Consider the following 13,025-nt stretch of genomic DNA (forward strand, 5'->3'; position numbering starts at 1 on the left):
CTTGGTACAAGCAAAAAGGACGCGTCGTCCAGAGTCAATGCGTCCTTAGCGGTCTCTGACAGCTGCGGAAGCATGCGGTCGTCCGTCCGGTCGCCATCCGCTACTTGTACATTCGGATGGGTAGCGTCTTCTGAATGCCGGTATCGTTGACAAGATCAAGGTTGTAGAAAGTCAAAATTGCACGGTTACGCAAGGAGGAAAGCGCCATGCAGCCTTGGTCCGAAGCCAAGCCTCGAGGTCTGTTCGACTCCGAAACAATGCCGTTGACCGAAAGCCCTCGGAGTGGCCAGGCTCGATTTCACGCCAATATCGATGGTCTCTACTAGAAGCGATATGTGACGCAGACGTCCGGAAATCGTAGACCGCGTCTATCCGACTCTGCAGGGCTATAATATCGGTAACGAACTTTTCGAGATGCGCAGAGATATGGTGGCAATAACGATAAATTGGCAAAAGCACACGGGTAGAAAGATTGGGCATTCGTGATACTAAAACTGCTATACAAGAATGCAACGAAGCTCATCAAATCATAGTCTTCGTTGGCTCATTAACCATCTTCTTGTGCACAGCGCTCGAACTCTTCTCCAAGTCAGAATCCACAGCTTGGCCTTTGACGACACCGACATCGCTACTGACATCAACATCAGCATCAGCAGGAACTGGTGGCCCAGTGAATGCTTTGCGTCCGCGGATGAAGTACCATACTACGCTAATGGCAGCGAAGCCTGCGAATACACAAGATGCATAATTCATAGAGCTCGGGTCGACTGGCAGCGTGACCGGCATGCTGAACAAGACGACAGCCAAGGCGATCCAACAGAGGGTGAGCACGTTGATTGCCATGCCAAAACGACCCAGAGAGAAGGAGGAGTGAGCGACCATCTTGCGTCCACGCAATACGCTGACCAGAATCGGCAATCCATATGAGGTCGAGAGGCAGATTGTGGCTACTCCAGTGAAAGAGTTGAAGGCTGCAGTGCTACCGAAGTAGATCAGACCCAGCAAGCAATCAACCACAGTCGACAGAACCAAAGCCCAGAGAGGAATATCGAATCGTTTGTCAACTCGAGACCAGATACGAGATCCAGGAATTGCGCCATCACGAGCAAAAGCGTATGTGCAACGACTGGCGGCTGTCAGAGCACCGGTACCAGCGAAGAAAAGGATACCTAGCGGCAAGAGTCAGTACCAGCGCCACCTGAGAATGATGGATCGTAGCATACCAAGAAGCAGGAATAGCAGTCCAAAGCCACCGGCTGCGGAGCCTGTGACCGTCTTGAACAAAAGACCAATAGGCTGACCATTGGCGACGTCCCGAAGCATTTGCACGTCGGGTAGCACGAAAAGAATCGGAATCAGGTACAAAACACCAGTAACACCTGCGGCAGCGACAGACAGAACAATTGCCTTGGGCACCTCTCGGGCGGGATTCTAAGCGTGCCATATTAGACTCGTCAATCAAGTTAACCATTGACATCGGGCTTACCTGAACTTCTTCACACATTGCAGCGACCATGCCGTAACCAGTCAAAGTATACGAAGCCTGAAGTAGACCAACAAAGAAAGCCCAACCACTCGGCCAACCACTATCACTCGCATCGTAGTGAGCAAAGACAAATTCTCCACTTCTGTAGTTGTCTGACATGGCCAGCAAGACGACCATGATGATGATTACACTAGCTCCAGTCCAGTAGATGCAGATCTTGTTGAACAAATCCAGGTACTTGGAGCCGAAAATGTTGAGGAGCATGCAGATAAGCATAACACACCAGAACATCAGTACTGTCTGCCACGCGTTAGGCACAAAGTCCTCGTTCCAGAGACTAATTGCGCTCAAGATCAATTGTGCTCCCGAAAAGTTGATCGATGTGGTGACAGTCCAGTTGCCAACCAGAGTCAACCTGACTGAAGTTAGCAGATGTAGACAGCTCGACACCAACGAGAAGGGGTGTCGTAGCGTGAAGGCATATAGAGGTACTCACCAACCTGTGATCCAAGAACTCAATCGAGCATATTTCTTGGTGCTGAGCATAGCCGCCCAATAGTATACGCCTCCAGCAGTAGGAAACACAGCACAAATCTCGGCCAATGAAGCTGCAATTGAGAGAGATATCAAAGACACTAAGACCCAGCCCCATAGAATCGTTACACTCTGACCGTCTGCGAGTGTGATGTAAAATGTCGTGCTCAATCCGAAAGGCACAGCCATGATCGCAAAGGAACTGATATAGCCTCGTTAGTGGTGTGGCAAAGACAGCGGTTTTCTGCGTGACCTACAGCCCAAGAACGCTCATCATGCTCAAACTTCGGGGCAGTTCCGATTTATAGCCCATACGGGCCAGATCGGCCTCCGCAGCAGTAGCCATAACGGAGTAGTTGGTACTATTGTCGTGTTTGCGGATCCTCTTCGATACTTGTCTGCTTTACAGGATTGATCTGGTTTGACCAGTCCGTGTGCCCTGAGTGATGATAAGAAGGAAGTGGAGCGAGTTGTGACAACTGCGGCGCGATAAGAACACAGTCCGGAAGGGAAGAACAGATGGAGGGACAGCAGTTGGCAAAAGGGAGACAGCTGCTTAGTATATAGAAAAGCTAAGGATCGGGCAACATCGGCGAGTGGAGTGGTGTAGCGGCGGTCCACTGTCAACAGTGTCCAAGTCTCTGATCGGCCTCAGGGCGTGTGGAGTGGTGGAACTGATAAGAGAAGGGTCAGAACAGACGAGGACCAGTTGAATGTTTCAATTAGCCTAGCACGATGATATACTAAAGTATCAGGAAGAGAAATTAGGACATCACAGTAGATAAAGAAGGCCGCCATCGTGCCATTCTGGATACTTTGCTGATGGCTTGTGTGGGTGTGTCCTATGCCGTTGCAAGCCCCGCGTCACTGAGGCGCATCGGAGTGGACGCCATGTCCCCTGAGCGAGCTGAGCGGCCTCGATAACGATTTTCTTACGTACAAGCATGGGGAAAACTATGGAGTTCTGGATTGCTGACTGGCGGTCTGGTCTCCGATTCCACATCCTTCATCCCAAAGTGTCGTGTACGCAGCTCCAGGACCTTAGTCGACACTGCAGAATCCAATACTAGCGTGTTATGAATCACGAACAAGAGAAGCGCGACTATTCCTGGCACACAACACGAATTGACAGTTGGACTGGGTTCTTCATAGACTGTACAACTGGAGCACCATGTCTTCAGCAATGAATATAGCTTTATGCCACGCAAGAAAAAAGAGATGGGTTTTGACGGAAATGATCTAAAAGAAATAAAAACAGCCCCTTTCTTCCAAAACGCCGAGCGACCCAGAGACATGCATCTGGCTGTGAGAAAGATCGTCAAAAGCATTACTAATAAGCGCGTTGGGTGTTGGGTACACCAGGCATGTGCTGTTGATGCATATGAGCCTGTTGCTGCCTCAGCTGTTGTAGATCAGCAAACCAAGGGTGCTGAAGGGCTTGTGTGGCAGAAATGCGGAGCTCCGGGCGGAGCTGCAGCATAGCGCTCAGCAACTGAAGGCCCACAGGATCAACTTGTGGCAGGATGTTGCGCAAGTCTTGGGTTGCGTAGACAGGGAAGTTGGGTTTGTATTCTGGGAACTGAGAGATGCCAGGCCATGAGCGTTCCGAAGGGGTGCCCATGAGACGGAAGATCTTCTGCAACTGGTCCTCGTTGGTGGTTCCGGGGAACAGTGGACGACCCGTATACATCTCAGCCATGATGCAGCCAGCAGACCAGATATCGATCGAGGTGTTGTAAGTGCGCGAGCCCAGCAAGACATCAGGGGCGCGGTACCAGAGCGTTACGACCTCGTTACTGAAGGTATTAACGGGAATGCCAAAGGCACGAGCAAGACCAAAGTCAGCGAGTTTGAGCTGACCCTTGTTGTTGATCAGCAGGTTCTGAGGCTTGAGGTCGCGGTGGAGGACTCGATTGTCGTGGCAGAAAGCGATACCGCGGAGCAGCTGGTGCATGAAAGATTTGATGGTGACGGGATCGAGCATGCCGCGCTCGCCCCTGGAGTCCATGTATTTCTTCAGGTCCTTGTCCATGAATTCGAAGACCAGCATGAGCTTGTTCTCGGTGTGGATGACATCGTGCAGGCGGACTATGTTTTCGTGCTTAAGCTCCTTCATAAGCGAAATCTCACGGATGGCAGTGCTGGGGGTGCCCTCTTCGGAATCGAGGTGGATCTCCTTGAGAGCAACAAACTCGCCCGTCTGGCGGTTGCGGCCTTTGAAGACCTGCGGGTCGTTGGTCAGCGACGGAGAAGGACTTTGGCGATTGGGGAGAGACGTACGGTGGCATAGGTACCCTCACCGAGCTTTTCGAGCTGCTGGAAGGAGCTGGGGTGACGCTTGTCCATGGGGGGTATGCGCTGGCCGCCGCCGAGACTGCGGACGCTGATGGTCGAGTCGGAGCGGTTGTCGAGCGAGAGGGTGCCGACGTGGGTAGGATGGAGCCTTTGGTGGGGAGGGTTGCGATTAGTGTAGCGAGGATCCCAGAGAATGGAGCTGGCCGTCGTCAACTGGCTGGCAATATCAAGAGATGAAGCCGTCGACGAGCGAATGGATGTGGGGCGAGAAGATTGCGCCGTCTTGAAAAATCAGAGGGCAGGAGTTGAGCAGGGGGAACTGCCCGACTTCCTGACAAACAAATAATAATGCTAGTACTCTCGGGGGGAGTCAGTGACATGGAGCGCCGCCTTCACTGTGTTGATCGGCGCGCTGGCAGTCGCGCGTCTTGGCGCTCGTGCAACGGTCTGGTTACTATGCTACTGCTGCGGGCCTCCTGTTTCCGCCTGCGACTCGCCCGATGATTGCACGAGCATTTGCAATGGAAGCTGCAGCCCAGGAGTCCCATGGCTACAAGGAAGGAGCCACACGGCAACTGAGGAGAGAGGCACAGCCCGACTGGGCGAGATCATCTGGTCCCATCGGTCCCCGGTACTGCCCATCTCCCGCCGCCAGCACGCCAGCAAACATGTGATGGGTGCAGCTCCTTCACCTCCAGTTTTGAGACCAAAGTAAATGACATCCGGCGCCACGCTCTTTGAAGCAGACTGTGTCTCGGCTACTGCGCGTCACGTCTAGCTCTTGTCACGGCCTGCCAACGACCACACGGTCTGCCTGTCAAACTTGACATCCGTCCGGGGTAGCTGGTACCTATGACATAGGCACCCATCCATCTTCGTAACAAACCCTTCTTTCTACATACGCCTTCATCCTTCCACTCGCCTGTCGTCCTGGTGATATATTCATGCTGGAACCAACTCGAGTTGCTTGTCAACGCTGACCACCTCGTTCCTTCACCCAAGCATGCGCGACTCTCTGTCGGATCGTCTGCTCCGACGCGAGCTGCACGACTCGGCCGGACGTTCTAGAAAGGTGAGGTCAATCTATGGCGACAAGAACTGGATCCGTGATTTGGACATTGTGAATGAGCTCGACGGCCACTCTGGATGCGTGAACGCTCTCAGGTTTGCCGCCCCCAATCCGCTACATCCTTTCATGCCCCTCTAACATGTCTATTACTCTAGTTGGTCCAAATCAGGTCGTCTCCTTGCCTCAGGCTCCGATGATCAGCATCTCAACATTCACACCTACCAACCCGACGATTCCAACTCGCAGTTCAAACTGGCCACGAGCATCGCCACCGGCCACCGAGCCAACATCTTCTCTGTCAAGTTCATGCCTCACTCGAACGATCGTACCGTCGTATCGGCTGCTGGTGATTGTGAAGTCCGCATTTTTGATCTGGAATACTCCGGCGCCACTACAGAAGCATCACGCGCATCTGCTATGGCTTTGAACGGTGCCAATAGGGGCATGCGAGGCAATCTACAAGATGGAGTACGCCATCTGAGCGACGGTGATACAAATTGCAGAGTCTACCGTTCGCACGGCGACAGGGTCAAGAGAATCGTCACCGAATCTTCCCCTCATCTCTTCCTGAGCTGCTCAGAAGACGGAGAAGTGCGCCAATGGGATTTGCGCCAACCGTCATCCGCCTACCCTTCTCCTTCTAGTAGGTCTGCATCTGTACCCCCTCCCCTAATTTCCTACAAACGTTATGACTTGGACCTCAACACCATCTCCTGTTCGCCAAGTCAACCTCATTACATCGCGCTTGGTGGCGCTCATCTGCACTGTTTTCTCCATGACCGCAGAATGCTTGGTCGTGACAAGCTTGAAGAACGTGCAGCCTCGCCTGCTCTCTCCGCTTCTCATCTATCCGACTTGGATGAGGACGCGCTTGGTCAAGCCACTCGATGTGTCCGAAAGTTTGCTCCTCGAGGCCAGCGTATCATGGCGCAGAGGGATTCTGGGCATATTACCGCTTGTAAGATCAGTGACGCTTACCCTAACGAGATAATAGTCAGTTGGTCTGGTGATCATGTCTACAGCTTTGATCTGGTGCGCAGTCCCGATGCTAGTCAAACTTCCCGAGAACATGCCTCAACAGCCCAGTCGAGTAGTCAAAGAGCAAGGGAAAGTAGCGAGAGAAAGCGGAAGAAGAGGACCGCGAGCCAGCTATCACACTCTCCGGGAGCAGTGTCTCGTGTGCAGCCACGTCAACGAGTCGAGGAACCTACTGCTTTGAGGGTAAGATATCACAATGGTCAAAGTGAAGACATCCCGATCGCTCGTGCCGCAAGCCCTGTTTCATCTCTGCGGGAGAGCGTGATGACAGATGGACAGCACAAGGCATATCGTCTTGCAAAGACTGTGGTCGAGCTTCGGAGGACAATGTTCACACTCAACGACCAAGACACACCTACTTCAAGCACGGATAAGAAGTTGCATACGACAGAGTTTACCTCAGTGCGAAGCTTAGCTGCCACTATCTTACCTCAGATGCAAGAGATTACTCGGACGTGGCGCTATCCTGTTGCTCCTGTTCAGGAGGAGGTTTTGCTACAAAGGACGTTGCGCTCTAACAGAGAGTCCGCCTGGCGCTTCGTGCAAGCGTCTGGTGTTATAGCACGAGCACTCGGAGGACAGTCGCATACTGCCAGTCAAGAAATCTTCGACACGCCTCTCTTTGCCCGCATCAATCATGCGCCCAACGAGGGTAACATTCTTGGCGAACGCGAAAGATTCGGCTACGACTTCATCAAAGCCATCTTCTTGTGGCTGGATAGTGGACTGGGAGCTTTGATAGACGGCTTCACCAGGTCATCCGATGTTGCTCGATATGCCTCTCGTTTGCCCGTACCCAACGATGCTAGCGCCGATGCATTCGATGAATGTATTGCGCCATATTTGCTGGCCCATGCATCCAGTTCTCCGGTCTGCAATGTCGATACTTCGAGATTTGAGGTGGATGAGAATCGAATCATCTATGCAACCGAAACGGATGCAGTCAGAGCGTTCGTCGACGCAGTCAAAACACCTTTTGCAGATCTGTCATCGGACGATCCCATGGGAGGTACTCCTGAGTCGAATCAGAATCGTAGTGATGCGTTACTACATTGGGGGCTCAAGGTTGCCCGAGGCGTTCTCATGAACGCTGGTGAGGGCGTCAATTTTGCTTTTGTTGATAGAGCATTTGGTGGTCTTGGCACAGGCAACAACGCAGCGGCTCGAGAAGATGCACGACTACATGAGAGGCAACGCCGGATCGACTCTTCTGATGATGAGCTCACGGCAGAGTCCATGGAGATTGTTGAGGCTTCATCAGATTCGCCATCAGAAGAGGAAGAAGACGTTATCGCTATGAGCGACATCAGAAACATCCGAGCCGTTATGGGAGAGAGCAGCGACGAAGATGAAGATGAGGACTCTATGGACGAGGCTGCTACCTTCCCACTCGATGGACCCGACGAGCAAGACGATGGAGATTCGGAAGATGAAGAGGAAGACGCTGATGCGAGCCAGGATGAGAGTGGCCCTGAAGACAGCGACGAAGATGAGGAGGACTTCCCCAGGCTCATGTATCGCAGCGCGCTCGGAAGACGACGTCAGCGTGGGCAAGTCGAGAGAGAAGTCTACTGTTCGCCTCACACCAGAGTGTATCGAGGCCACTGCAACGTCAAGACGGTCAAAGATGTCAACTTCTTCGGCTTGGATGATGAGTATGTCGTATCTGGTTCAGATGACGGCAACTTTTTTGTCTGGGAGCGGAAGACAGGGCAGCTAGTCAACATCCTCGAGGGCGACGGAGAAGTGGTCAATGTGTTACAGGGCCACCCGTACGAGCCCATGTTGGCTGCCAGTGGCATCGATCACACTATTAAGATCTTTTCGCCAGACGCAAGAGCGCGTGAAGCTGCCAGGCTTGGAAGTGGTGTTGGAGCAGTGGACAGCTCAACATTCTCGTCAATCTCATGGATGAGGCGAAGACGACAGAACCGCCAGGCAGGAGCCACGTCAGAGCCTGCGGTAGACGCAGATGCTGAAGCGCGGAATGCAGCAGACAATGATGAATATGTGGCACCTGGCGGGTTGACAAGCAGGAAACGCATGCACCTGGAGTATCAAATCACGTCTCAGAATGATGTGGAGCGTCAAGGAGGGAACCAAGAAACTTTCCTCACCGTAAGCACAAAAGCCACACTAGACAGACGACAAGTACTGATTCGCGTCAACAGAGAAGCATGCTGGCATCCTTGGCCCAACACCTCAGAAGGCAAAGGGCTGAGGGAGGTGCTGAGGGAGAAGACGGCGAAGGCGGAGCAGTCCCAGGCGGCAGAGTTGTCGTTGGAGATGACTGTGTTGTTCAATAGAGGGATGGATAGTCGTGGAGAGCTCAAGAGGCATACACTACGCGTCATGACACAGATCACAGAGTTTATAGTGCCGTAAGACGAGTGGAAGAAAAAGGGGCTGTATTGAAGGTATGTGGCGGTCCTATGTGTGGCTACTTTGCCTTTGCTTTCTGAGCCTTGAGGGCCTTTTGACGGTTGCTCTTGATCATGATGAGGGATAGGAACGAGCCAACGACAGCGCCTCCGACCAAGATCAGGATGACAGGAAGACGAATTGCCCAGACACGAGGAGGGAAGAGCGATTGAGAGGGATGCGACGAGTCCACAAAGGGCTGAGAGAGACAATATCAGGAGATGGAGCAGAGTAGAGTTGGAGGATGATAGGCAATGTACCATAAGCAGAGTCCAGATGGTGTAGTAGAGGAAGACGGTGGTGGCTACGATGAGCATGCTTGCGCCGACGAGGGGACCGAGCTAGGGGAAAGTCTGTCAACGGAGGCCTTTGGTATGCAGCATGTTGCTATTTGCATACCATTGTGATATGTGAACTTGTAACAATTCTTGATGTCGTATCAGAGAGGGAAGGTACGCAGTGCAGGCTACTAACAATAATGGAAGCCAAGTTATAGACAGTTGGTCCGGGTCAACTCGGGGGTGCCAAGAGATGCGTGTGGTCGGCGTCAGCTTCCCTGTTGCACCGCAAGACGCAACTGCCTGACGCACTTTCTCGTGCTTTAGTCTCATCCTCGCCTTTTCCTCGCATACCCGACATGGCGACGGCGATGCAGTCGGCAGTACGTCTGCCTTCCCCCGAGGCCGCCGACGCCCAGTCGCATGCTTCTGGTGGTCGCAAACGTTCGCCCTCGTCGCGTTCTCCATCACCTGAAAGACGCCCTCCAACCCTGCGCACACGCTCTGTCGACCAGAACACGAATAACGATCCTTCACCGCCGCGCAATCCTTCGCACTCCCGCTCACGCTCACCACCTCCTCTTCGTAGCGGTCCCCTTCCTCGCGATGTCGACCGTCAGAGAGCCCTTGAACGCCAAAGACAGGCCGAAGTGCGCCGTCGCGAAGAAGTCAAAGAGGACAAGCCTCTATCAGCTGCCGAGAAGCAAGCCGCCGCAAAAGCCGAATATGCACGCCTGCTCACCATGCGCTCGGGAGGAACCTATGTGCCGCCAGCCAGGTTGCGCGCCCTCCAGGCTGAAATCGGCAACGACCCACAATCCAGCGAGTTCCAGCGCATGGCTTGGGAAGCCCTCAAAAAGTCCATCAATGGTCTGATCAACAAGGTCAACGTTTCCAACATCAAATACATTGTTCCCGAGCTGTTTAGTGAGAATCTCATCCGTGGCCGTGGTCTCTTCTGCCGAAGCATCATGAAGGCTCAGGCTGCCAGTTTGCCTTTCACTCCTATCTACGCCGCTATGGTCGCCATTGTCAACACAAAACTTCCCCAAGTTGGCGAGTTGCTGGTCAATCGCCTGATCGTACAGTTCCGCAAGGCTTTCAAGCGCAACGACAAGGCTGTCTGCCTGAGTAGCACTACCTTCCTAGCCCACCTGATCAACCAGCAGGTTGCTCACGAAATGCTCGCCGCCCAAATTCTGTTGCTTCTACTAAACAAGCCTACGGACGACAGCGTCGAGATTGCCGTGGGTCTGATGAGAGAGGTTGGCCAACATGTTGAAGAGTTCAATTCGCAAATTGCCATGGCCGTCTACGATCAGTTCCGCAGCATTCTGCACGAAGCCGATATCGACAAGAGAACCCAGTACATGGTCGAAGTTTTGTTCCAGGTCAGAAAGGACCGCTACAAGGATAATCCTTCGGTCAAGGAAGAGCTGGATCTTGTTGAAGAGGAGGATCAGATCACCCACAACACTGGACTGGACGACCAGATCGAGGTCCAGGACGGCCTCAATGTCTTCAAATTTGACGCCGACTGGGAATCGAACGAGGAGGCCTACAAGAAGCTTAGGGCTGAGATTCTTGGCGAGGCTGACGGAAGTGATGAGGATGATGAAGACGATTCGGATGTCAGCAGCAGCGAAGATGAAGACGATGAAGCCGACAAGCAGGTCGAGATCAAGGATCAATCCAACACCGATCTGGTCAACTTGCGCCGAACCATCTACCTCACCATCATGTCTTCTGGAGGCTTCGAAGAATGTACCCACAAGTTGTTGCGCATCAACTTGCCCCCTGGACTGGAGCATGAACTTCCATCGATGATTGTCGAGTGTTGCTCCCAGGAACGTACTTACAACAAATTCTTCGGCTTGATCGGTGAGCGTCTTTGCAAGATCAATCGCATGTGGAACGAGCTCTTTGAGGCTTCGTTTGTCAAGTACTACGACACGATTCACCGTCTGGAAACCAACCGTCTTCGCATCGTCGCCCAGTTTTTCGGCCATCTTCTCTCCTCGGATGCTATTGGCTGGCACGTTATCAGTGCTGTCCATCTGAACGAAGATGAGACCACTTCATCGTCACGCATCTTCATCAAGATCTTGATTGAAGAGCTTGCTCAGAATATTGGAATGAAAAAGCTGTCGGAGAGAATAAAGGACGATGCCTTGCTACCTGCGTTGGCTGGAATTTTCCCTGTCGACAATCCCCGCAACACTCGTTTCAGCATCAACTTCTTCACTGCCATCGGTATGGGTGTGTTGACCGAGGGTATGAGAGAATATCTCAAGAACATGCCTAAGCCAACACTGCCTGCCCTGCCTGTCAGAGCTGCTAGCCGAAGTAACAGTGTCTCTAGCTATTCGAGCTACTCGAGCTATTCAAGCCGCTCTCGCTCTCCTTCTCGCACAAGGGGCCGAGCACGCAGCTACTCTCGCTCACCAACACCGCCGAGACGCTCAGTACGAGACAGATCTTACTCATACTCGCGATCGCCGTCTCGATCGAGATCCCCCGCCCCAAGACGCCGCTCTCCTTCTGCTTCTGTATCTCGTTCAAGGACGCCCGAACGTAGGAGAAGATACACGTCGTCTGTCTCTCGCTCTCGTTCTCCACCCGCGAAGCGCGGCAAGGCTCGTGAAGACTCTCGTTCGCCGTCATATTCGCGCTCACGCTCGCCTCCTGCTCGTGGAGCTGCTCGAGCTCGAAGTTACTCTCGCTCACGCTCACCCCCTAATCGCAGAGTCCCAGCGAGAGACAGGAGCTACTCACGCTCAGCAACACCACCTCGTAGACGTCGGGAGAGCTATTCTCGCTCACCTGCTCGCTCTATATCTCGTTCACGCTCTCCGCCACCGAAAAGAGCAGGAGCAGCACGTAGACGCTCTGCATCCAGGTCTATCTCTCGTTCGCCACCACCAAGGCGCACAAGATCTCCTGTCCGAAATGATCGCCGCGCCCGTCGTAACACCTCATCTCCAGAAGCATCACGATCCAGATCGCCTCCTCGTCGCGCACGGAAAGCCAGTAATGCTTCCGCCCGCGGCCCTAAGCCTGCTGCTCCGAGCGCCGAGACGGATCTTAGTGATATCCATCCCAGTCGCAGGGGTCTGCTAGGCGCTGGCGGAAGGGCAAGGCCAACTGCAGGCGATTTCATATGATAGTAAATAGCAATACCCACTGCTTGAAAAGTAGCTTAAAATTAGTCATGATCATCAGATTCCAGGAATATCCACTCTTCCTTGACAAAAACATCGATTCAAAGGAACACAAACATTCGGTGCAACATTGTACGATCGACGTGGAAAAGCTGGACGCAAGATTGCCAAATCTTGAATGATTTTCATTGCTTTGGCGCTCATGCAGGTAGGGTTATCGACAAAGCAACTGCCCCCGTGCAGTCTGTGATTTTTCATGTTGCGTGACTCTCACATGCCTGTCGTACATCAAAGTCGGCGCGAAGAAGGACAAGGTCGCTGCTGCCGACCAAGATCGTTATACACTTCTTTACGTATCATGAGTGCGCTTTGTCTCGACTCTGTCGTCTTTCGAGTATCTTTTACTCAGGTCAAGCCCTAACCAAGGCTGAGCTGATTTAATGTTGAGGCTGTATGTCTTGTGTTGGCATAAAGCGCCAATGCGATTTGATTGAAGATCAGGCATGCCATGCAAAAGGCCATGAGACTTGACAGGGATGATTGCAGCAACAACACAAGCCACCATCATTCAACATTTCTTGGTCTTCAAGGTTTGCCATTATGTTTGAAGATGCGGCTCCCCACGCCTTCGCTATCATTTGCACCGGACGGCTACCGATATGCAAGGATGCGTTTGTGCTCGCCATAATGATTTTCGAAGGTTTCATGCGTTCCCAAGAACTCGCAACAAGCGAAATAGATTA

General features: G+C 52.8%; 5 protein-coding genes across 5 annotated transcripts; 2 read left to right on the forward strand and 3 right to left on the reverse strand.

The window, feature by feature from the left end:
- Nucleotides 1-522: 522 nt before the first annotated feature.
- M436DRAFT_38536 (amino acid permease-like protein) lies at nucleotides 523-2,366 on the reverse strand (the record flags this gene model as incomplete). The annotated part of the gene is made up of 5 exons (XM_013575377.1): nucleotides 523-1,169; nucleotides 1,224-1,431; nucleotides 1,487-1,901; nucleotides 1,983-2,222; nucleotides 2,278-2,366. The coding sequence occupies 5 exons, from the start codon at nucleotides 2,364-2,366 to the stop codon at nucleotides 523-525; spliced, it is 1,599 nt and encodes a 532-aa protein (XP_013430831.1).
- Nucleotides 2,367-3,350: 984 nt separating this feature from the next.
- Nucleotides 3,351-4,366, reverse strand: M436DRAFT_69655 (cyclin-dependent protein kinase; the record flags this gene model as incomplete). The annotated part of the gene is made up of 2 exons (XM_013575724.1): nucleotides 3,351-4,244; nucleotides 4,301-4,366. 2 exons carry the CDS (start codon nucleotides 4,364-4,366, stop codon nucleotides 3,351-3,353), a joined length of 960 nt encoding a protein of 319 aa, XP_013431178.1.
- A 952-nt stretch (nucleotides 4,367-5,318) lies between these two features.
- On the forward strand, nucleotides 5,319-8,677 carry M436DRAFT_13723 (WD40 repeat-like protein; the record flags this gene model as incomplete). The annotated part of the gene is made up of 3 exons (XM_013575105.1): nucleotides 5,319-5,479; nucleotides 5,540-8,540; nucleotides 8,594-8,677. Coding segments are annotated over 3 exons (3,246 nt in total), but the record flags the coding sequence as incomplete, so codon positions are not given.
- A 185-nt stretch (nucleotides 8,678-8,862) lies between these two features.
- M436DRAFT_37382 (uncharacterized protein) lies at nucleotides 8,863-9,160 on the reverse strand (the record flags this gene model as incomplete). The annotated part of the gene is made up of 2 exons (XM_013575168.1): nucleotides 8,863-9,042; nucleotides 9,104-9,160. 2 exons carry the CDS (start codon nucleotides 9,158-9,160, stop codon nucleotides 8,863-8,865), a joined length of 237 nt encoding a protein of 78 aa, XP_013430622.1.
- Nucleotides 9,161-9,492: 332 nt separating this feature from the next.
- On the forward strand, nucleotides 9,493-11,454 carry M436DRAFT_38106 (MIF4G-domain-containing protein; the record flags this gene model as incomplete). The annotated part of the gene is made up of 1 exon (XM_013575298.1): nucleotides 9,493-11,454. A coding segment is annotated over one exon (1,962 nt), but the record flags the coding sequence as incomplete, so codon positions are not given.
- Between the last annotated feature and the right edge of the window lie 1,571 nt (nucleotides 11,455-13,025).

The sequence above is a fragment of the Aureobasidium namibiae genome (assembly GCF_000721765.1).
Source record: "Aureobasidium namibiae CBS 147.97 unplaced genomic scaffold scaffold_2, whole genome shotgun sequence".
NCBI classification, from domain to species: domain Eukaryota; kingdom Fungi; phylum Ascomycota; class Dothideomycetes; order Dothideales; family Saccotheciaceae; genus Aureobasidium; species Aureobasidium namibiae.